A 24,417-nucleotide genomic window follows, 5' to 3' on the forward strand; every position below is an offset into this window, starting at 1 on the left:
CCTTTTTTCACCAGATAGTTATGTGTTAATAGTGAAACTAGTTGTGACAAACAGTCAGTTTTAGCAAGTACCGTGAAGTCGGGTGAATTGCATCTCAGTGGAGGGTAACTTGCACAGCCATCAAATGACTGACCAATCAAAGCAGCAAAATTTCAAAACAAATGAACTACGCCCGGGGGGGGTACTACCCTTGTCGACCGACGTGGGTGCTCCGCTGACGTTCGAAAAATGGACCCTACGTGGGACTCGAAATTTGCGAAAAAAGTGACCCTGAATGGGACTGAAATTCCAAAATTTTCTCAAATTTTCTACTTTTTCCCCAAATTTTCCAAAAATAGGCACCCTACGGGGGACTGATTTTTCTATTTTGGTGTTTTTGCGACCCTACCTGGGACTCGTGGAGGTCAAAAAAGGTACCCTGACCAGCGGAGCATCCCCGTAACCCATCTTGCCCTAGTACCCCCCCCGGGGAACTACGCAGCTCCGCTTGCAGCTCTAGCCTACCATTTTTGTTTTGATTTAACTTTGTATTTTAATAACCAAATGGGTCATTCATTTGAGGGCTTATGCAAGTTACCCGATCTCACAGTATTTCTTAGAAATCATGTCAATTGAAATTCAGCAATCATTTTTGTATAATCGAAACGACCCTGCCTAGACACTGCCGTACATTGTCATTGTACGGTGATTTAAGGTAAGGTAAGGTAAGGCGGGGTGTACAGATAATACAGCAGATTTCAAATTAACCTATTTTCACCGCCGTACAAAGCACATTTAGATCCAGCCCCACCGTACACCACCGCACAATGTACAGCGGTCCCTCGTTAATGATGACAGTTTTTTATCCAATGAAGTTTGATTAGTGTTCGGTGAGTTTGGTTAGTAAAAGTTCCAGATTTTCCTCCCTGATGGGATGATAGATATTGGCTCGCTCTTTAAACTTTAGCGTGGGCGTCTGCTAAATAAGCCGTCGGAATGTAAAAAGAATGGAAACAAGGTAATAAATCAAACTAATCAAGCTCCAATCAAACTTCACCGATCTTGATACACATTTTGCTAATTAGGATTTTCATTTTGAATCACGCTACCGTTGTTTGTATAAGATTCCCATTTCTGCACTAAGAATCTTGTTACTTTTCTGGAATCTTTCCCCTTTATTTTTTCACGGGATAAACATCAAGAGATTGGGGAGGGTTTGTTTAATGGGATGCCGTTTAAAGCAGTTATAAAGGAGTCAAAGTTTAATCTCAATGAGTATTATTTCTTTAAAGCTTAAAGTTGGCTAGTTTTTACCCTGCCATTTTTTAGTCCAGAAGCTGGAGCTCAACTACTCAACTGATGTCTGGGGCGGGGTGGGTTAGACCTGCTGTCCGGGGGATCAAAAGTCACAATGTCCGGGGGGGGGGGTAAATTTCCAAAAAATGTTAAAATCCTCCTTCCCCCCCCCCCATATTCAATTTTTTTCTGGAAAAGTCAAATGATTTTGATGGTGGTGGGCCATCATTCATATCAGAAAGTAGTATACAACAGATTTTTCGGACTAGCCATTTTTCTCAGTTTTAGATAAATTCTACTGTTTATAGAAAGAAGTTGATATAAACTTTGCGCAAGTGAATGAAGTCTTTATCACAAGCTCCTTCAAAGCACAAAATGAGGTTTCTGGCACCAAAGAATGAAAAGTTCATTTTTTCTTCTTCATTTTCAAAAAAATTTAAAATTATTTTTCTCAAGTGTATATTGCAGTTCTCTGAATTGAAAGATTTTGTTTACGCTTTATAGAATGGAATTCTTTAGTCGCATTTTTTAAGGAATCTTTTTTTAATGGATTAAGATTTTTCATAAAAAACAGGGTATCTATGACCTCGTGTAGCGCTTCATTCAAAATGCATAATGCTGCAGGAGTCACGTTTCATGCGTCTTCGTTGTTGATGTTCAAGTATTATGCGAAATTTTCGACTTTAAGTCGTCTTGTTGGCGTTGTTTTTGGGCACGTGGTAAAAAGGACCAAGATTTTGCAATTTTTACCTAATTGAGGCTTTAATCTTCGATCATTATTTCTCGATTTAAAAGATTTTAGGTATGATTCGAAGACAAAAATTATCCATTGTTTTACTCCATATCTAAGACCTCACGAAAATCAGTGATTTTAAATGGAATTTTCAACAATTTACTACCGAAAAATGACATTTTAATGTAAATTTCAAACATTATTTTACTAATTTGAAGCATAAGTAGCCATTTTTACAAATTTTGGCGTTATTAACAGCCCTAATTGGCGTAAGCCCAAAATTAGACTGTGGCGTAATAAGGACCGGCGTTAAATTAGGGCCGGCATAAAAAGGGCCGATAAGGTAATTGGTTGGATTTAATCAACAAAATAAAGTTCGAAAAAAAAGACATTCCCAAAGATTACTCTTTAACTCAATGGACATCTTCAAAGTGGAGAATTGACAACAGATAGAGATACGCAAATTTACTGTTCGTATAACTTTTCTTTTTGCCTAAAAATTAGCCATAACAAATTATACAAACATTATACAATATATACAGGGATAGAACTTTTTTTGGTCTATTCGAACAGTTCAACGTAAAAATATTTTATGTTTTCAAATAACAAACAAGATAAATTTCTTTTACCACTTGCCTTTCCATTCCTTACTTTTAAACGTAATAATATACTATTGATAAAAAATACTTAGGATTAATCATTTTTACTTCATTACTTTCTGGCCTCTGAAAATTTCCTATTGTGTTACAGGTGTTTGGCTCATCAGGTTTGATTTCATCATTTTCTATTAGATCTTTAAATGGCAAATATCGATATGATCCGAATCTTTTTTCTTGCGGTCCCAATGTGAATTTAGTTTCAAGCCCCGTATTTAACTAGGGGAGACTTTGTATAATCAATATCATTCTTTTCTAGGTGCTAGCTTAGTCAACCCTGACCTATCAGATAGTCATATTTCAAAACAAAGGGAAAACGGTTTTAAAGAGCACGTGAAAAAAAAAACCCAGTCATAAATAAAATATAAATAAAAAACCTTAAGATTAGCAAATGCTGTAATGGTGATGTTTGGTGAATAAAACTGTGATATTTATTAAATTCCAGGAATAATTGGGCATCATTGTAAACGAGGAAAATAAAACATCGTAAGTCATTGAGGGTCTTTTTATCAAGCAAGTCTCTGTCAAGTAGCGTGTCCAAGAATCACTCTCGGATTCCAGAAAACACAGGAGTTCTATCTATAATAAAATATTGCCGTGTGTTTCAGCCTACTTCAAAAGAATGCGTCTGACCGGCAGATCATCCTTCACCCGTTTAATTCTTTCTCACTTTTCGCCATCAATAAACCATACCACACCTCCAGGGTGTTAACAATGAAAAGATTCTTCCCACGGCAGTTAAATTGTTGTGTGTTGATGATGTATTGACAATGTTATGACTCCTCATCTGCACGTGAATGGTCGCCTTCATGTTTTCGTTTGACACCTCTCTGTTCTTCCATAATCTCTTCTTCTTCTTCAGAGAGTTCTTCTTCTTCATCGTCGACTTCTTCAGGGTTGAAATCTTCCTCGTCTTCGTCTTCCTCCTAACAATTATAATTAATTAAATAGTTAAAATATTGGTAAGAACGAATCTTGAGAAGGGTAATTACCTACATATTGCAGACCATTGATACCCATTTCGAACATTTATTCATGACTACAGACATTGAATGATCCGAAAGGGAAAATTAAAATATTGGTCAAAACGTTTTTTGGAAACAATCAATTGGATTGTAGTTAAACTTTCACAGGGATGAAGCTACACAGCTAATAGCTCTTTCGAAGGAGGCTTCTTGACCCATTGGACGGACTGTTCTTAGTTGATATAATTCCATCTCAAAATTTCACCATATCTAATTCGATAAAGACTCGCTCGGATTGTCCTTGCAGAAAGGTTTTCTTTGTTGACGTTATCTAATTTATAAAAGGTCTCTCTGTAATACTAAAACGTTATACCTAGAAGAATAATCTTAAACCCCTTGAATTGTACTTACAGAGAGGTTTTCTTTAGTGAGGTAATCCAAACCAAGTTCTTCGTCTTCGTCACTTTCTTCTAATTCATCGTCGTCGTCATCATCATCATCGTCTTCCTCTTCTTCTTCTCTGTCAATCAATCCTGATCAATTGGAGTAGAAAACATGTTGCTACTAATATATTTATTTGACTGAATCAAAGACTTAACTTGGACGGTGCACTTTTTTAAACTTTCAAATATTTGCTTAGAAAAGATACTTCATTGACGTCAAGAGCTACATTGATTTTACACAGTAGATGTGCAGCATACTCGGCTGACTTTTAACTGACTTCTAACAAGGAAGGCGGGGTAGAAAGCAAATTGTGTCATTGACATTGTTGGTTCTTGCTCTTAAGTTGACAATTAGAACAAAACAATCCACCAAGCATCCGCGAATTTTAACGTAGTACTCGAAGAGCTTGTAGAGAATTGGTTATTTAATGCTTCTTAGCTACTGACCTAACAAAGGTTATTAGCTAAAAAGCCTCTCAATAAAAAAATCCTGCTGTAGATGTGTCATTGAAACAGACTACCTTAAGGATAGAAATTTTGGTGAAAGCTTAATTTGGCCGACTTGGCCAAAATCTGTTTTTTCAAGGTTTGAACCTGCATATGCTTATGCTATACTAATAAAAAGGCATGTAGAAAAAATGTAGTAGAAATAAACCATCATTTTCAGCAGTGATGACAACTTCTTCTTCGTCATCATCATCGTCCTCATCATCCTCTTCATTTTCATCCTCACCACCATCAACAATTTCTTCCAATCCACCATCAGCATCTTCATCTAGTTCCTCTTCTTCCAATTCATCATCATCCTCATCATCGATACCTACAATTTCAGTATCTTCATCCTCGTCATCGTCATCTTCTGTTACACCATTCTCTACACCGTCTAAATAAATGGAAATGGTCTTTTGTCTTGATGAGACAGTTAATGGATTTAAAACACAGCAATTTAGCCTAGATTCTCCTTGAGACATAAACCTTATACTTTGAAAAATTGAAATTTGATAATTACTTACACGCATTTAATTTTATAAGCATACCTTCTATAAGAATATCAGGGTGAAACTTGGTCAATTCGTAAGAATATTAGAATACTCACTAGGATGAGTTTCACAAATTTTGGATAAGAATACAGTCATTTTTTATTTGGTTAACAGAAAAAACTGTTGTTTTTTTAATTTCTTAAGAATACTTTTTAATGGGATAAACTTTCGCGGGGATTAAATTTCAAGGGGTGGGAGGGTCTTTTGCGTCATTTTCACGTAAGCAATGGGGAAAATAGATATGTGAGTGGTCCCTTGCAAAATTTCTATGCCCTTTAAAGGTCGAACATCCTCAAATAAACAGAAAATGCAAAGTGAAAAATAATACCTTCATCTTCGCCTTCTTCATCGTCATCATCTTCTTCGTCCTCTTCTCCTTCTGTAAAATTGGTGAAAATTTCAATTAAAATCATAAAAGTCTGTGAAAATTGGAAATTAATCTTTTGTGTCCAATTTACTGTAAGAGTAATATAATCAAGGGAGGCAACCATTGCTAAGTGTTTGAAGGAAATTTATCAAAATTTTTGTTTTCACCGTCACTTTTCAGTAAAATTCTCAAATAAATTTCACATTCACTGGTTGATTTTAGAGGGAGGTGTTTAGTATTAATCTTGTTTTGGTAAATAGATATAAGCCCTCCCGAATGGGTCCTACCCATGAAGGAGTAGGAATCACATCGTTGACAGACAATGCGACTTGACAAACGCGAGCTGCTGGTAAATTATTTTGACAGAAACTCAAAATTCAATATTATTATTAAAATCAGAAAAATAATTACCTGACTCAGACTCTTCCATTTCTTTGTCGTCTCTGAACAAAAAGAATAATAAAAATTAAAATTCATTTTGATTATATTTCATTGATTTGATACAATTCAATAAAGCAGATATTGATTCAGATTGATTAGCCTTTCATCAGATATTCTGATTTTATTACCTCAAGGTGAGTTTACTGAAAAGAAGACATGCAATATATGTTTTATTATTACCCAAAATAATCTGCAAGTATTCTAAATGCAGGGCAATTAGAAATGCCACATGGACCTTGTTTTCATTATCAAACCAGATCAAACCAAATCAAAAAAATCCCCTTCATAAGACATTGCATTCCAACGGGTAACAATACCTTGAATTGTGAAATAACTGATGTGATACAACACAGTAACATCAATAATTAATGTAGATTAAAAAGGCTAACAGGTATACAACAATACTATATTTCATTAATAGTTATTTACAGTGATCCTGGTATAAGCATAAAAGTTACCTGTCAGCCCCATCAAGAAATTTCAGCTGCGGGATGAGCTCAAATACTTTGGCCCGATAATCCTTTTCACAAGTGACTTCGCAGTTAAACAAATCCAAACTCTTCAAGTTACTAAGTTTAGCCTATTAAGAAAAAAATATAATAAATTATTTGTAGTGACTATAATATTTGCCTACATGAAGAAACAAGTCAGTAAAAAATATTTGTTATATGTTTTATACAGTGTGCACCACAAAATTAACATTGCAAACAAAATTTTCTTGAGTGTTTTGTTTAAGTTTTCCAAAAAACAAATTAATTGGAATAATATAGTTTCAGCTTACCAATGGAGAAAGGCTTTCAAAGTCTTTGATTCTGTTTCCACTGAGACTGAGGTAAGCTAAACCAGGTAATTTTAGTAAATAATCCAATCCTGTTGATATCCTATTGTCACTCAGCTCAAGCTAAAAAAGACAAAAAATGATACTTTTATGGACCTATACACCTGGTTTTTAGATCAACAAAACATTAAATTTAAAATCAGAGAAAAATGATGAATCACTTCAAGAGCTGATGTTAGCCTGGAGATCCATGCTATGATTTCTTATTCTACCGGGTGACCCACGAAAAAGTTCAGACGTTTCCCGACGTCTTGAGGCCGAACAAATGTCCCAAAGTGCTTGGAGTTTTGATATTTAGAAAGTAGATATCCTAAATTAAAATTTGAGCTATCACTTTTTAAATTTGACCAACTTGTTCTCTTTTAAAGTCAAAATTCACTTTACGGAAAGTGTAAAAAATACGTAAAAAAGGGGTATTAAATTTGATATTTTTAGACGTTTTTTATATACAGTTTTTGAAAAAAATCTATGAAAGCGCCAATTTTTTTTAAAAACTAGTCTTGTTTTAAACAAAAACTACTTTCAAAGGTGTTTTTATTATTATTAATGTCATAAAACTCGTTAAATAAGTCAATTGTAAGTGATTTTCTAATTGATTGCGTGAATTTAATACCTCTTTTTTACGTGTTTTTTACACTTTTCGAAAAGTGAATTTTGACTTTAAATGCTCATAAGTAGAGAACAAGTTAGTCAAATTTAAAAAGTGATGGCCCAAATTTTAAGTTAGGATATCTACTTTCTAAATATCAAAACTCCAAGCACTTTGGGACATTTTTTCGGCCTCAAGACGTCGGGAAGCGTCTGAACTTTTTCGTGGGTTACCCGGTATTATTTATTATTATTATTTCCCAGATCCTAATGACAGTTGAAAACATGGCCAATCAAATTTTGTTATTCCTTTACAAGAATACAGGACGGTTCTCCTGTCTAGAGCTGATGTAACTCAGTAATAGTGCTTGCAAAGAAAGTTAAACTTTTCCTTGTTTCTCTATGTTATATCTAGCAACTGAAATTTATATCAAAGCATGAATAGTGTCTCAAATTTTGCTATAAAACGTTTATTTTGCAAGATGTGACATTTATGGTACCGTGAAGTTGGGTAACTTGCATCAGCAGAGGGAAACTTGTATAGCTATTAAATGCATGGATCGAATTAACTATTTAAAAGTGCATCGCACTTTTGTGCGAACGGAGTGAGCTAATTATGCGTTTTTATCAATATACGATGCATTCTCCACTCTAAAGACCAATTTAACCATTGTACTTTAGTGAGCTGTAAAATTCTTCATATGTTGTATCGCGATTTTGTTAAATTTCTGAATTTTTGCTTCCTACATTTCCAAAAACGCATCGCGAATGGCGAAACGCGATACGTTAATTCGAACCCTGAAATGACTGACCAATTAAAACAGCAAAATTTCAAAAAAATGAACTACGCAGCTCTGTTCTACCATTTTTGTTTTGATTTAACTTTGTATATTAATGACCAGCCAGGCCATTCATTTGAGGGCTAAGCATGTTAGCCTCCACTGATGCAAGTTACCCGGTCTCACAGTAGGTGGTTTGTGTGGGGAAAGAAGTATGTGTCCCTTCTTAACATTCACATTATTGGGCAGTTTTGCAAACAAAACCAAACCTAGTAAGGATACAAATATCCCTCTAAGAACTGATTTTTGTCCCAGCTAAAATTTAGTTTGGTGATATGCCCAGTTATTGTATATTGAAAACCCTACTCCCGAATTGAACTCCAACAAAAGTAAAAGAAATCCATTAGAACTTGGGTAAAACAAAAATACATTTAGTCATTTCAGACCATTTTAAGGCATTTTTAGCCTTATGTGATCAGACATGAAAAAGCAACAGAAAAAGTGCTCTTTTCAGCCTATCTAGAGCAGCAGACACTGTCCTGCCTTTCTAGCTCTTTTTGCCTCCTGTGTTCAGCAAAAAATATATCACAAAGATAGAAGGTTAAACTTTAATGGACTAAAATTTTGAAGGGAATAAACATTGTGTGGTCAAGCTAAAACCTGAGATCAGATTGTGATTGTTTTCTGCATGCAACGCTAAAACTCTAAAGGGATGTGTAATGTGAAAACATTTTTTTTCTCACTCGTCTAGAAGGACTAGAGAAATGACAACAAAGTTAGGTCAGGATGATACCTAAATCCACACAGAGTCCCTGAAATTTTATCCCATTAAAGTATCTGAAAGTAATACATAAAAATGACAACTGACTATTCAAAATTAATTACGAAAATTACACAGTGCTTACTTTTTTTAATTTCTCAAGTCCTGGCAAGCCTTTTAGGGTTGTTAACCCAACATTGATCAATGAAAGATATTCCAAATTTGAGTATTCATCTGTCAATCCAACAATTGAAGTGGATCTGGTATTATCAAGGTTGAGTTCAGTAATCTGTAAACATAAACAAATAATACAACAACCTGCTAAAAATCATATTTAAAGTTTATCTTTATATCAAAAAGTACAATTGATAGGAACTGTGTCAAGAAAGATAGAAGAACATACCTCTTTTTTCTCTTGCCCCCTCCTCTCAAGTTCAATTCGATTTTCCATTTCAAATTTGCCAGTAAAAGAAATCGCTACCTAAAACCCAAGATTTCTCCACAAATTTAACTACAAGCTCAGAGTACCTCAATAAAATTCCACAAGGTATATTTTGATTTCGATCTCGCGAGACGAAATGTCGACGTTTCGGCAAGTTAGCTAACAGACTAAAAACCAGCTTATAACTGGACTTTAGTCACAAAACTGGTTCTAAGAATGATAGGCCAGCTTGGTGAGTATTTACGGCGGGCTGAAGATTGAAAAGGCAAGCTTTTGAAATAATTATGCAAAGATCTAAACAGCACGTGATTAGTATGAACCAATGAGCAAACAAGTTTTCGAATAATTTATCATAATATATGCATATAAACAAATATTCTATCCAATCAAAAATAGTAAATATCAAATTATGTTAATTATGCAAAATATACAGACTTCAATGTTTTTATCCGCACCACCGAGATTTCTAAATTTTGGAAAAGTAGAAATTTCGAACTAATTACAGAAACAATTTGGGCCTTTGAGTCGTTCTCCTACCTTGATTTTCATTCCTACCATAGGTTGCGTGTTGGGGAGAAATTCTTTTAACCATCATCCTCCTCCTTTTCCAGAAAGTCGATCCTAAAAACTGGCAGAAGTCTGTGAAAAAGAAAATCTCAAATTGTCAAAAGACTCAAAACAGGATGGCCAGAGATTGTATAATTTTCGTTTCCTTGAGAGTTTCAGAGCCTTGACGCACATTATCTATACGCTTGAGAACACTAAAAGACCTATTTTGTTATATTTTTGTCGAATCTCAAACATATTCTAAGCTAATTACGGTTCTTTTTGGGGTAGAGACAAAACGCAGAACGGCGGAATGCCGGAATGCCGGAACCGGAATAGCTGTTCCGGCCGGAATAGCTATTCCGCGGAATATGATTTTTTTATTTTTTTTTTATTTTTTGTAATAGCTATTCCGCGGAATATGATTTTTTATTATAATAATAATCTTTCTGTACATAATCATCCATAATCACCCATTACCACCCATAATCACCTATAATCAGCAATCGGCTACCTCATTGGCTGTTTTTCGTATATAAAGGAATGCACTCGTGCACTCGCTTGTGAAGGCATTCTAATACACCTTTCCCGGGGTGTTGTTTGGGATTTTATGTTTGAGTGTTTCCCTTAGATATAACTAAGATAGAACTAGATTAATTATACCTCACGGAAAATTTGACCGGCTAAAAACGCCGTACGACCCGGCAATCGTCCGTACGGGGACGTCCCGCAGCGTACCTTGCGCGGCCCGTAGCCCGGCGACCGGTAACAGTGGAGTGATGAAATTTGGCATGCTCCCCCCCTTCGATATGCTTGACGTCTCCAGAAAGTTTCAAGTCGTGAGACCTACCCAGTCCGGCGCTAGGGGAGGGGGTCATTCACGGTCCCGTACGGGTCCTTTACGGTCTCATAGCGCCCTTCCGTCAACTTTTCAGGACTTCAGACCTATTTTTTCGGAATCTACACCCAAAAAAACATGAAACATCAAAACCTGGATAAAAATTTTAAAGATGACTTTGACCCGCTTCGATCCGGGGATCCCCAGTGCGTGAAACCAACGCTTTACCACTGGACCAACTTCTAGCCGTGCTTTACTGAAATTTTTCAGCAATGAGATACCTTCGTTAGCTTGACTTGGCCCAGAGCTCAATAGGGACCCCTCAGAGTATCTTTTTAGACTTGGCTGAAGGTGTACGTCAGCACCAAGTGGTTCACGAGTTGTATAAACGTCCCACTTGAGGCCTCTACAGCCCTCCATATACAGCCAATTATATCTTAGTTATATATATCTAAGGGAAACACTCAAACATAAAATCTCAAACAACACCCCGGGAAAGGTGTATTAAAGGTAGCCGATTGCTGATTATAGCTATAGGTGATTATGGAAAAAAATATATAATCATATTCCGCGGAATACAAAATATAAAAAAAATCATTATTCCGCGGAATAGCTATTCCGGCCGGAACAGCTATTCCGGTTCCGGCATTCCGTCGTTCCGCCGTTCAGCGTTTTGTCTCTACCCTTCTTTTTGCCAAAAAATCACAAAGGTTCACTGCTTCGCTTCGAACACAAACCAATATGGCCGCTCAAAATAGTCACCGAAAATATCATATCAAAATGGTAGCCTCGTTTTGATGCAAATTCACGCACAGTGCGGTCGATAAATGTTTCATTTCGTGACATACATCTTAGAACTAACTTTTTTTGGTGGAAACTAACGAATTTTAGTGGCCCTTCGTGGAAACAATTCATTAGCTGCCTAAAAGCTATTGAATTTTTCGGAGCATGCCACTTAAAACATATGCTATTATTATTATTATTGATTAGTATATGTAGATTCCAAAATCAAAAAGTTTCCACGATATTATCGTGCAAGTAACGAGTAATGGGCGATTTTTTGCGTTTCCAGGCAAAATTGCGAAGGCCTGGAAATGATTTTTGGGGGGTCTTCAAATTAAAAAAAGACCTATATCACATGATAGAGCTCTTCAAACTGAGCAAATAAAAGTGCATTACATCAAAGTCCCAACTTCTCTAGATCAAAAGTTATGGGCCTTTTTACGAAGAGTAATATTTATTGGAAAAAGGTCGATCAAACTCAAAGAATGAGCTCAGAAAAGAACAACAAATTGAAAAGTTTTTGAATTTTGTTTGATTAAATTTATTCAGAAGTTCTAATGAAAAATATGATATATGACAATATAGACTTAGACTTAAAATTATATTTCTTAAATATTCATTCATACGAAAACATAGAAAATAAAAATAACCCCTTTGAATGACTTTTAATGAAATCAAGCCTTTGCATTTGGCACTCCCGGTACTTCAAATACTATTAAATGCTTTTTAAAAAGAGACACATCTACTAGTCTGAATCGTAGACCTCTATAGATATATTTCCGCAAAAAGCTGCATTTTCTGGGAAAAAAGGATCTACGGAGTATTGAGCAGCATATATAAGAAACTTTTTCGCTAGAGGATGAGCAGAAGCCTACACCGCTACCAAACATTAAACCAGGAAACCTATCTCAAACACAAGTAATTGTGCCCATAGATTTATAAGGCGTACTTTTACTGAAAAGTGTGCCGTGGTGACTGTGCCTCATAAAGAATGAAGATGGATGGATGTATAAATTTATCAAAAGAATGGCGTACAATACATTGAAGAAAAATGATTAAAAAACAAAAGACAAACCAAATTACATACACAAATCAAAAATTAATATAACACCAACAAAATTAAAAAAAAATTAAAACTGCGTATAAAATGGATTGCTTATAAACGTAAAGTCGGTTTTTTTTTAAATAATAAAATTCAATAATTTAATTCGTTCAGCAAAAAAAAAAAAATTCTAATAATGACATCCAATTTGGATAGAAAAATATGATTAATTAGTTGTATCATCACTGTTTTCATTGGTCACAGGCGGAGAGACAGAGTTTTCTAAAGACGTTTCCTCAACTTTAGATGCAGTCTCTTCTTGAACGGATTCTTCATTTTCTTCAACTATTAACTCTGTTTGTGGTTCAAGGTAGAAAAACTTTTCGACATATTTGGCAGTAATGAAAGCCAGTCTTTGTTGCCTGTGAAACAAAAATATCAAACTTTATCACCGAATGCTTCACGTTTTCTATAAGAGCAAACTATATAAGAACATAAGGCTTCGATGGCCAAAATGATAAGAATAAGTTAAGAACATTAAAAGGCTTTGCGGACTCTAGAACACCGAATTTCATAAGAAATGGACAAAAAAACAAAAAAATGGCAAAGACAAGAACATGTTAAGAACATTTTTATGGCTTAAAACTCAAAAAGTTAAGAACATCCCAAGGCTTCAAAAGTTTTGGCTGCTTTTATAAAAAAAATGTATACAACTCAAAGAAGATCCAGCCAAAGTTTCTCGAAATAAACCTTTTGCGAGTCAGGATACCATTTTAACTTAAATATAATTAGCGGTAAAACATAACGTCAAAAGGAAAGCTCTATAATGCATTTATTACCCCTTGTTTGAACAAATGGAATAAGTCCACACCCAAAAAAGCGATCCTTTAGGCGAGACCAATTTATTTGTTGTCTACGGGCGCGACCGACCCAGCACTTGCTGCAAACGAAAAATATCTATATTGAATTTACTATGCCTATTCCTATTCCCAGATTTTAGCCATCAAAGGTGAATAAATGAATTTTCGAACAAGATTATTTGAAAATTTTACTTATTTACCCACCGACCGAATTTCAATGGGGATTATTTTCGACCAACCTAACCACGGAGGATGGAATTCTAACGGTTCGCTGAAGAGACTATCAAACAAACTTACTCTGGTGACTCTCTTGAAGGTTTTGGATGTCCTTTTAAGTTGCCTTCATATATTGCATTGACTTTTGTATTTCCAGAGACTTCCATTATCTAAGAATAAGTGGTAAGGATGGATGAGTGAAAAATAACAATAATAATATTGACATTTGTCAATTACGTACTTCAAGTCCTTCAATTCTTTTGGCAAGTTCATGGATAGACGATGTTATCTTCCGTTACAGTGATAAAGGCGGGAAAATATGGTGGTATGGCGTTATGGCGGTATGGGATTATTTCTTAGATAGTGATTTGGTTAGACTATAGTTTAGTCTAGTTCACGGATTAAGACTATAAACGTCCAACGAGAATTATGTTAGAAGAGACGGGCGCTTTTCTGCTTCACGTGTGGCAGATTTGGAGAAGACATACATTCGCCTGTTATACTGTTGAACGATATCTAATTTACATTAGTTATTTTTCTTCGTGTAGAAAAGATTATCTATGGATATGGGAAATTACTTGCTCATTTCACACAAAAATAAATTATTTTCTTTCATTCCTAGTTATATTACCGCCTGTCTGGATTAAAAAATGTCTGGACCAAAAACAAATTGGACTGAGAGTTTTATATTCATCTGAAAAAAGTGATCAATTCTGATAAACCGTGAATATATTTATACCTTCACAAGATCTTCAGTCCATTTATCGAGTGATAATGATTTGATTTTGGATATGTGAACACCAAGACCTCGATGAACACCAGAACACTGTATACAAATAACCACTCCTAAGGAAACACTCGCCCAACCTGGCCCTGAAATAAAGAGACAATAGAAACAAGATAATTAGAAGTGAAAATTCATTCCGCGGTAAGTTATTCAAAAAGAGTCTCTTGTCTGCCTCACTTTTAGAAAGCCGCTTCTATCTTAAGCGCCGGTTTACTCCAAGTACTCCAAACTCTCAACTGGACTTTAAACAGTTATAACCTCAGAATAATTCATTTTTAGGTACTCCCGTTGCTACGATGAAAAAGAGCATATTACAACTCCAGACCCATCACCAGAATGGGTCCTACTCCTTTTGAAGCAGGAACTCTCTCTTCCGAGTACTGTATTCATAACGCTACTCTAGACGTTGATGGCCCTGTGCACGAGACACGCTGGTGTCATGATACTTGATTAAACTCGAACGTAAGAACTCGCAAACTTGCACAGAATGCAATCATATTACAGTGTCCGGTACATCTACCCACACTCTTGTATCAGAGTTGTGGTACCCTATTCTTCTCGCATGGTATGGGTTGACCCGGGCGATGGTACACTCACTTGCGAAGGGAATTGATTCGAACCTGGGTCGCCTGTGCGTAGGCGAGAGCGATGACCACCACTCCGCCTTAAAATCATAATACAGGTTCGAAACAGTATATTGGGTATGGTCAACGGTCCCCAACTAATTAGAACGAATGAATCAATACTAAAACACTTTTGAAACGGAGTTTCACTTACTTGGGCAGCCGCAATCAGCACAATAATCATTGCCTTCAACCGCTTTGATTCGTTGTGAAGCATTCTGACAAACATTGCTTGTTTTGTGTTCCTCCTTCACGCTTCGACCTCTTGCATTCGACTGAAAAAGTGTAAAAGTTGATACAGAGTAAATACACGACATGCTTCTGATCTGTATAAGAACTAATAAAATGATGGGACTGCATCTTCAAATTCGCTGAGAACAAAGTCAGAATGATATTATTTAAGTGGCATTTGCCATTATCATCATACAGGGTTTACAGCCGACCGAGAATTTTAAGCGAGAACCCATAGCGCTAACGCCTGAGAACTCTCGACCATCCCTCAGTAAGTAAAGCACAACGCTTTGTAGTAAAAAAGTAATCTCTCCTCGACTTGAATTAAACCAACACGATCAAGTCCTTATCAATTTTCACTATCATTCTAACATGATGACTTACCCGACTTCGGTCATGACTGTTATTCAGCGCTGTTCCAATACCAATCTGAGCGAAAAAAAACAACAATATATTTCTTTTGCACTGCCTTCTTCCGCATTAGAAAATCAAAGAACCAATTTGGACAAGGTACGATCTCCTTAGAACATGTTCGCACTTATCGGCTCCGTTTCGCTCCGAAACGAAATGAAGCCATTCTATTTGGTTAGAAGCAACGTAAAATTCGAAATTAACCAATAGAATAGCTTCATCTCGTTTCGGAGAGTAACTGAGCCGTAGCATGTGAACGTGGCCTTAAACAAGAATTACTATGGACTACTCATCGACGTCTTTGATCAATAAAAAAGTGTTGCAAGTGAGAATTTCAATTTCAAGTCAATGACAAATTCTATGAGGTTGAAGATGGAAACGCATCCTTTTCGACAACCCAAGTGATATGCAGCGAACAACACTTTTTACTGCAACCTCCCAGGGGGGGGGGTCGGTAGTAAAATCTCAGATATAATGACGTTTACTACGGTGGTGGTGTGACGAAAAATAGAAAAAAAATACTAAAATGGGTGGTATCTACGTGTTAAATGTAAAAAAAAAAAGTTTACTACCTGGGTAGTTAAAACTGGTAGAATTAGCAAATTTTAGCTATTTTTGTAATTCTTTTAATTATTTAGATGACTTTTCTGAAAAAATCTGAAAATTTTTATAACTTGAAAAAATTTTCTGTTGGAAAGTTGTTTGCTGCAAACAAAAAATTCTCAAAATTTTTTGTCAATATAAAAAAGACTTTAATTCTAAGGGCAAAACATTATTTAAGTGAAAAATGTACCACAGAATTAATCATTTTTTAACTTTTTTTGTATAATCAGTCCCAAAAGCAACCAAAAAATAGGTTGTCTCCATGACAAATTGTCCCAAAAACTTTTACTACCAGGGTAGTAAAATACCTCTTCCAATAGTCTGGGTGGTGGTATGTAAAAATTCGTAAAAATCCTTTTACTACTCATATATGTCTGAGATTTTACATCGACCCCCCCCCCTCTGAACCTCCAAAAATTATAATAAAAACGAAAGTATAATCTGGAATCGAAAATATCGCTGGTTTTTCCTTTTAACAGTAACAACTAGAAAAACAAATCTTTATTCAAACCTGTATAGCATTGAACCATTCGTCATAATCTTGAGAATTTAGCGCTTGAAGAGTGTAATCTGCATCACTAGTTATCAGCTGTAAAAGAACAAGAACTTATTAGTGAATGGTCAGGAACAGCAAATAAAAGATAGTGTATTCTTGTCCCCTAAAGTGACAAAAAATCTGATTAAACAGGTTAATGATTTTGCATTTTCTAAGGATTTCCTAATGCTGAAAATAACAATTTCCATAGAGGAGGCATAATAATTGGCTATTTTGTAATAAACATTAGCTTAATACCTGGAAACAGAAATTCCGATCGACGTCTAATGTAACACAAGGTTTGACACTTGACAACATCAATTTGGCGAACAGTGTTGGTTCTGTTTGATCTTGGCCTTGTGATAAGAGTTCGCCGTACTTCTTGTCCAAAATAAAATACTGAAAATCCAAAATGAAAATTTAAAGCATCAAGTATCTACTGAAGATTATATCTGGGGAATATGAAATTCATTAGACTGTATTAAAAAATATAGGCAACGATTTAAGTAGTGTTTTACATAAGAATACAGAAAGAATGAAAATTATTAAGAACATCTCTTTGACGATTGATTATAAGGGGGTTTATGCATCTATTCTGCGTTTTTCTGAGACGGAAAATGTTAGCTTCTATTTTTAGGTCCTGATTGACCGTACTATTTACCATAGAGTGTATCTCGCATAAATGGCGTAGTAGGGGATTTCTCTACGGAAATAAATTTTGACATTTCTGTAGATATCAGGCCTGCTTACAGACAAGATTGACTGAGGGCGACAATAAATCTGTACGCGTTTATTTTTCATGTTGATGATAAAGAGGAATATATATAAGAAGCTCTATTCGCTAGAGGATGAGTGGTTAGTGAGGATGTTATTAGTCTCATTAAAATACTCACGTGAAGAGGGAACTTGCTTTTCGGAAATGCTTTTTGTTTGATTCTCAAATATCCTTGTTTATATCCTGATGTTTCGTCTATCGTTCTATAAAAAATATGGATGAAAATGAGGATCACAAATCTAACACTGTTACAGTCAACAACTCCCTCTCTGATTCGAACAATATTTTTCTGCAATTTCGAACTAAAGCATTATTCCCCTCAACTACAAATTGGCATCAAATGTTCCCCATTATTCAAATGTTTTTCCAGTCCGATGAAAATCGAATTAGGGAGGGTATGTCATTGCTTGTTGCCGACAAGAAGGTAAAGAATACCGATGAAAATCGAATTAGGGAGGGTATGTCATTGCTTGTTGCCGACACGAAGGTATAGAATACCGATGAAAATCGAAATAGGGAGGGTATGTCATTGTTTGTTGCCGACACGAAGGTATAGAATATAAATATCATTTTTCTCAGCCAACAGACAGATAGACAGATCAAATTCCTACCAAGATTTGGAAAACATGAGAAAATCGTGTGGCAGTAGTAAATTAGCTCATTGACAATGGGAGAAAAAAAACCTAGCTATAATAATGAGTTACTTTTGTGGTGTGAGAAGTTTCTTTCCACCTTTAGCAGCCTCTGAACGCACTGGTGACATGGGTGGCACTGGTGTAGAGTCTAGCTTAGTGTTCTTTTGGTTTTCATTATCTGTTTCATCTTTATTTTGTGATGAAGGTTCTTGTTGTGGAGCTTCGTTGATTGAATTCTCATCTTGCATGGAACTTGCTGTAGAAAAAAATGATTACCAAATTATCTAGATTCGAGCGTTGCAATGCTTGTTTTCGAAATTCATTGAAAGATTATGACAACAAAGGGGAAATCTTCAGAAAAAAAATTTTCTGGCTTATATCAGCACAATATAACAATAGATAGACACTGTCCTGATATAAAACATGTGTCTGATATGAAACGGGAACACTTATTTAAAAATAAAACCTTTGAGTCGAATACAACTTTTTACGGTTAGCTGGTTCGCAGTGCCGTAGGAAGCATTTTCATATTGAGGGGGCTGAAGTTTAGTGACACCGCGAGGGCGAACCATGGTTTGGCCCGAGGGGGGGAATTTTGAAAATTTGAGCTCTAGATTGCTTGAAAATGCACTCATAACATGCACTTCAAAGACAATTATGACAAATTAAAAAAGAAAAACTTTGCATTTTGCAAAATAACTATTTTTGAAAAAATTATTGGGGGGCATAGCCCCCCCTTGCCCCCCAGTTGCTACGGCACTGGTTCGTATAAAAATTCACCAAAATTTCGAGTAAACAAACCATCTCATTGGCTAAAAGCAAAAACATAAACAAAAAATGTCCAAAGTAAGAGCACATTTTTCTCATACTCTGCACATTTTTTTGTTTATATTTTTGCTTTTAGCCAATGGGATGGTTTACTCGAAATTTTGGTGACTTTTTATACGGAACGGCTAACCAGAAAAAGGTGTATTATTTCATTTTTTTTTTTAATGGCGAGTTTCGAACAATCGTCAACTAAAATGTATGAAGAGGAGTTTTTAGAGTTGCCATTAAAGTCTTACTGGGAGTTTTGCCATCTTTGAGTGGTAAATAGAATTGAGATTGTGAAATCGATACGGTGCGTGCATTTGTATCATCATCTTCGATCTCTTCAGCAGCGGCGACATTATCTGTCGGTGGTTGCGGCTGTTGTGAATGGTCTGATGGTTGTTCGATTACTTCAAAATCCTCTTCCTGAGAAAAAAACACATAACAAAGTTCTTCTTTCTTACAAAGAAATCAATAAACGACACTTCCTGGTCAACTATTGGTCAATTTTTTATGTGAATCAATGTCTATATGAAACTCGAGGATTCGAAATGGGTTTTGAGGTACATTTCAGTGAAAAATAACGATGATTACAGTAGGGTAACTCGAACACGCACGAGGAACACAGATTTGTTCGAGTTATGGAAATTGGTTTATAGGACATTGTTAACTAAAGGGAGCAGAAAACTTCTTCAAGTTAAGAAGAGATTCGAGTTATAGAGGTTCAAGCTAAACGTAGAGAAGAGAAACCATCTACTACAGCTGGATTGACCAGAAAATACAGGATTCTTACATCTCGCCTCGATGACCCCATCCCATCTTTATATGTTCGTTTCATTTCTTTGACACCTGCAGAAAAGTAACCTCCGACTTTGTTGAAAAACTTCCCTGTGTGAACGCCTGACCTGGAAAGAAAGGACAGTAAATGTCAAGGGAGGGCTAATAGAACACTAGGGTTGGTTCACAAAAAAAGGAAATTTTTGCATGAGGGCATAGGAAAAGTTAGGAATACTACCCTAAAAGTGGATTAATTCTCGCCATTTTCACGAATTTTGGCCGTAAAAGAAATAAAAATTGGCTAAAACCCCTACGAAAATGAAAGAAATAGAGTGAAAAAGAGGCCGATTCGAAAAAAATTTGTCCATGCGAAAATTTAGATTCTCGATTCGTGGAAAAAAAGTCCTCGCAAAAATTAATCCGCTTAAAGTAATAGTTTTCAACTATTCAAATTGTTAATGAAAGTCTTTTAGAAAAACGAAGACAAGAAAAAATACGAAAGGTTGAATTTGTAAAATTTCCTGGGGACAGTTCAAACTCTAGAACTGTGGATCAAGGAAGGGGAGTGAACAAATATTATGTTCCCTTGAGAACTGTGTACAAACCAAATGATTAATTGATTGAAAAGAAAAGAAAAGAAAGGAAAGAAACAAAGCTCGAGTTACAAACCATTGATCACTGTGCGGGAATAATTTCTTATCGTTTTGTAGCATATTTTCTATTTGGCTCTCCATCTCTTGTCGCTGGACAATGTCTTTATTCGATAGTTCCTTTATTAAAAAAAAACAATGTTACAATAATCCCATCGTTGAATAATTTTTTCCCAATGAATCAAAAAGCTAGAAACATAGCCTTACGTTTCATGCACTTGCGTACAATCATCAGATGTCTAATCTTATCCCTATGGGAAAGTTAAAAAGGTCAAGCAATAAAATGTAGATACAGTTGACACTCTCTAATTCGACGTTCTACTATTCGGTACGCTCTATTATTCGATAAATATTGAAAGTCCCTGTCAACAAGAAACTCTTATAAAAGACGCTCCCTTATTCGATAAGCTCCCTTATTCGATGAAAATCCAATTCCCCTTGAAGATCGAATTAGAGAGCGTCAACTGTATATCCTTTCTAGACGTAGCCTATTATAGTTTAAAGTGGCATTTTTTTCTTCATTTATGCCATAGAAACATACAGGTAGGATAAGACGTGAACGAGATTTTACAACAACAGAGATAAGAAGAAAACTATACTTCAGCCTCGGCAACTTGTTTATGTATGGAATCAAATAATGTGTTCATGTACGGTTCCATTTCTTTCATGATCTGAAAAATAAACAAAACAATGAAAAGATGATTAGCACAGTTGGCAACTTTATAAAAGTGCAAGTCAGTAAGTAGAAGAAAGAGAAACAGGCTAAGTCATTTCACTGGTCTACAAAAACTTAACTCAATATGAAACTTCAAGATATCAAATTTCGAAAAAAGCAGTTTCAACCAAGCATTTCAACATATATGTGCATAGTTCTTGTAGAAAAGCCCTGGTCTGGAAATCAACTGTTATAATTTTTTTATTAACTCTTTTCTTTGTGAAAAATGGTTAAAGATACACCGCAGCCGCTAATTACCGCACGGACACTTTTATGTCCGTTTATCACCTTAAAGTCGTTCCTTCCCATATAAATTCAAAAGAAAAAGATGTCAAAAAAAGATTGGATCTAGTTTAGGGGGCTTAATTAAGTAATCAAATGGCACGCGCCCGCGCGACTATGGTCAAAAATGAGCATTGATTTGCTCAGTTTTTGATCACATTACCAAATTAGTCTACTTTAACGGGATAAAATTTCGCGGGGACTTAATTTTGCGGGTGGCACTGTTGGGTGGCGATATTTTCACGTTTTGTATCTTTATACTGTCAAATTATGCATATTGGTTGTTGAAATACACATTATTTGCGCTTTTTTATGCAAGTAACCATTCAATTTTGAGTTTTACTTAGAAATATTTCGCGGATGAGGCCCTTCGATATTTTCATTGGGATTTAATTTTGCAGATTTTCGCGGATGACGCCCAAATCCGCGAAATCCGCGAAATTTAATCCCCGCGAAAGTTTATCTCGTTAATTAAAGTACTATTTAATCAATTTAATCAAAAAAGAGTGAAACGAACCATTATTCGCATACACAAGTTCGAAACGACAACAATAAAAAGAAACAAAAGGTTTCCAGAATGAGGGCTTTTATACGGACTAAGGTGTTACCTATGTAACGCCCCTTAACCTACGCTGAAACCTCTTATCGCCTCGATCATGAATAAATAAGAAAGAAAATAACAAAAAAGGCAACTCCTTAAAAAACAGTAAATCTTATTCTTAAAAAGGGCCCAAAATTATAGTACCTCAGATGTGAAAAATTTTTTTAATCATACATACTTGCGAACAATAATTGAAGAAAGAAAACTGTGCAAGCATGTGTTCCAAAACTTTCTGCAGTAACACAACCTATGAATAAAATTTTTTTGAACATTTTACTACTGGTTATATGCTAGTAAAAAAGTTTAAGGTATGGATCGCCCTCATAACGGTAAAAATAGTTTCAATAGTTACAAAACACACTAAAATCCGTCAGTAAATTTCTTTATTTGTAGATATCCTGCTTTAGATTATCTTCTCAACGAGAATAAAACCGCTACCTAATTCGAAATATTCCTCAAATTTAGAAATTATTCCATTTGATATTTTGGTATCCACCAACATTTACAATTCTTACAACATAACAATTATTAGTTCCCTCGATTTAAAGTTTGCACTCTTTTTTAATACTACGTGGAAACAACTATCAAGGGAATTTCTTTGCTGATATTAAAGGGACGTAAAAGTACTGACGAAATTTGTAAACAAACCTTGACTGATTTTGATTGTTTCAATTGTTTTATAAGTTTGTTTTGGAAACGTGATTTTAATTGTTCTCTTTAATGACACGTGGTTCGCGCAATGTTTACATCTTACTACTTTTATGTCCCTTTAAGTATCAGGTTAACTAGAAGGGTGAAGTTTAGATGTTACAGCTACCTTAGATCGTTTGTTAGTATCTCTGACATTCTGAACGTGCTGTGATAATAAGAGTTGGTATTTCTGGCGCGCCAACATCATCACATTTGCTTGGCGGTCCAACAAATTTGCCTGAAAATGAGAAACGTATTACCTTATTACACGAATATTACTAGGCAAGTATTTAACGGAAATATTGGCCTTGAAATTACGATGCAAAAAAATTAACACGAATTTTTTTAGCATTTTCAAGGACACCACGGATGGTTTTAATTAAGGGGGTTTCTACTAAAACGAAATTTTTCAATTCGTGTTAATAAAATGACTAATAATATTTGTGTAATAAGTAAAGGTAATTATAATATATTCGTTAATCCAATACGATAATTCAAAATTAACTCGTAAGCCTGGACTAAGCTGACCCTGGCTGAACTAATCGAAGTTTTTAGATAAGTGGTACCCTAACTGTAGTACTATTTGATGTGGGTGAGTTTATTATTCAATAAAATTTTCATGGCCAGGATCGAGAAACTGTGTTCAGCGCTTATAAAGGTCAGTGGTAAGATCCAATAATCTAGATCCAGAAATCGGAGAAAAACTATTCATTTCACTGAAACAGACCCATCCCGATAGGTAATACTCTCCCCATTTCGGGAACAAAAACTAATAAGGAGAAATTCTAAGGCTTTGTCGTATACAAACAAATATGGTTCATAAGTAAACCACACATGCGTTAGCCTGCTTGTTTTCGTAATATTACAAAAAAAATCATTGTTATATAATAAATTTTATTTATTATATATTATATTTATTATTTATATATTAATTAGGGAATTTGATCAAATTTTTGCTGAAACTCGAAACCCCTTCTTGGTCTGCGATAAACTTTTTATCAGCAAAAGCATCTATCTTTACTTTTATGGTAATTTTTACACCCTGTCCATTATTCTCTATATCATCTAATTTTATACCATCTGCTTTCTTAGGTCCAGACCCCCAACAGAATTAGACAACATCTAGAATTTTTTACCAACAGATGCTAATCAAAAATAGTGTGACATTATAAAAAATGCTCAAAATCAACTTTTTGCAATAACTCTATAAATAATAATTTTGTTATTTGAGTCAAAATTGTGGCTGCAGTTCAAAAATTCTAGTTTTTTTTAAGTGTAAGCCACACGATATTGAAAAGTGATCTCTGATTCTTTTTGCAACAGGTAGATAAATTATTCAGCTTACCATGGATGTATTTTGACATGTAAGCCACATGATGGCCTCATTCTATGAGCAAAATAGTGGATGACATCAAAAATGTCACAAAACAGGGGTTAATTTGTGATTAGCATCAATATTTAACACTTTTATAATAGGGAGCTACTAACCAAGCCTTTCTATAAGGACAATTATGATAGTGGGGTCGTTTAGCATAATTTACAGAAAAAAAATAATATCTAGCTGAAACTTTCCCCAGACATTTTTTATAGGATGCTTATGCCTTAGGAAAAAATCCCCTAAAATCCCACTGGTGGAACATCCCTTTTCTGGGCAATTTATTTTTTTCACCATGCAAAACC

The 24,417-nt window shown here is 35.2% G+C and overlaps 4 protein-coding genes across 4 annotated transcripts in view; all 4 read right to left on the bottom strand.

Annotated features, from left to right (window-relative positions):
• LOC136799228 (ribokinase-like) overlaps window positions 1-24,417 on the bottom strand; it is an 89,597-nt gene that overhangs the window by 35,139 nt on the left and 30,041 nt on the right. The window lies entirely within an intron of this gene.
• LOC136799227 (acidic leucine-rich nuclear phosphoprotein 32 family member A-like) lies at window positions 2,473-9,486 on the bottom strand. The gene is made up of 9 exons (XM_067055911.1): window positions 9,289-9,486; window positions 9,031-9,174; window positions 6,702-6,821; window positions 6,379-6,500; window positions 5,891-5,922; window positions 5,441-5,491; window positions 4,728-4,955; window positions 4,041-4,162; window positions 2,473-3,590 (listed from the first exon to the last, which is right to left on the bottom strand). Exons 1-9 carry the CDS (start codon window positions 9,334-9,336, stop codon window positions 3,438-3,440), a joined length of 1,020 nt encoding a protein of 339 aa, XP_066912012.1. The 5' UTR covers window positions 9,337-9,486; the 3' UTR covers window positions 2,473-3,437.
• LOC136799226 (arf-GAP with coiled-coil, ANK repeat and PH domain-containing protein 2-like) lies at window positions 12,320-18,472 on the bottom strand. The gene is made up of 9 exons (XM_067055910.1): window positions 18,282-18,472; window positions 17,696-17,780; window positions 17,061-17,201; window positions 16,779-16,856; window positions 15,638-15,682; window positions 15,177-15,297; window positions 14,352-14,485; window positions 13,694-13,782; window positions 12,320-12,958 (listed from the first exon to the last, which is right to left on the bottom strand). The coding sequence occupies exons 1-9, from the start codon at window positions 18,458-18,460 to the stop codon at window positions 12,763-12,765; spliced, it is 1,068 nt and encodes a 355-aa protein (XP_066912011.1). The 5' UTR covers window positions 18,461-18,472; the 3' UTR covers window positions 12,320-12,762.
• LOC136799225 (arf-GAP with coiled-coil, ANK repeat and PH domain-containing protein 3-like) overlaps window positions 19,216-24,417 on the bottom strand; it is a 36,696-nt gene continuing 31,494 nt past the window's right edge. Inside the window, exons 6-11 of the mRNA XM_067055909.1 lie at window positions 22,865-22,975; window positions 22,226-22,294; window positions 21,049-21,120; window positions 20,469-20,569; window positions 19,816-19,927; window positions 19,216-19,448 (exon numbers count right to left, since the gene is read on the bottom strand). Coding sequence (XP_066912010.1) covers window positions 19,230-19,448; window positions 19,816-19,927; window positions 20,469-20,569; window positions 21,049-21,120; window positions 22,226-22,294; window positions 22,865-22,975 — 684 coding nt within the window. The 3' untranslated portion in view covers window positions 19,216-19,229. The remainder of the gene's footprint in view (window positions 19,449-19,815; window positions 19,928-20,468; window positions 20,570-21,048; window positions 21,121-22,225; window positions 22,295-22,864; window positions 22,976-24,417) is intronic.

Source organism: Clytia hemisphaerica, unplaced genomic scaffold (assembly GCF_902728285.1).
Source record: "Clytia hemisphaerica strain Z4C2 unplaced genomic scaffold, Clytia hemisphaerica genome assembly, whole genome shotgun sequence".
Taxonomy (NCBI): Eukaryota; Metazoa; Cnidaria; class Hydrozoa; order Leptothecata; family Clytiidae; genus Clytia; species Clytia hemisphaerica.

What these genes read in the sequence shown, in the direction of transcription:
- LOC136799227 (XM_067055911.1), bottom strand. Translation starts at nt 9,336, where the DNA reads ATGGAAAATCGAATTGAACTTGAGAGGAGGGGGCAAGAGAAAAAAGAG. An exon ending in GGGGGCAAGAGAAAAAAGAG is followed by an intron (nt 9,175 to 9,288) that starts GTATGTTCTTCT and finishes TTATGTTTACAG; the next exon opens with ATTACTGAACTCAACCTTGA. An exon ending in TCACTAAAGAAAACCTCTCT is followed by an intron (nt 3,591 to 4,040) that starts GTAAGTACAATT and finishes TATAATTGTTAG; the next exon opens with GAGGAAGACGAAGACGAGGA.
- LOC136799226 (XM_067055910.1), bottom strand. Translation starts at nt 18,460, where the DNA reads ATGCAAGATGAGAATTCAATCAACGAAGCTCCACAACAAGAACCTTCA. An exon ending in AAACTTCTCACACCACAAAA is followed by an intron (nt 17,781 to 18,281) that starts GTAACTCATTAT and finishes TATTTTTTATAG; the next exon opens with AACGATAGACGAAACATCAG. An exon ending in TGCTGATTGCGGCTGCCCAA is followed by an intron (nt 14,486 to 15,176) that starts GTAAGTGAAACT and finishes TCTTTATTTCAG; the next exon opens with GGCCAGGTTGGGCGAGTGTT.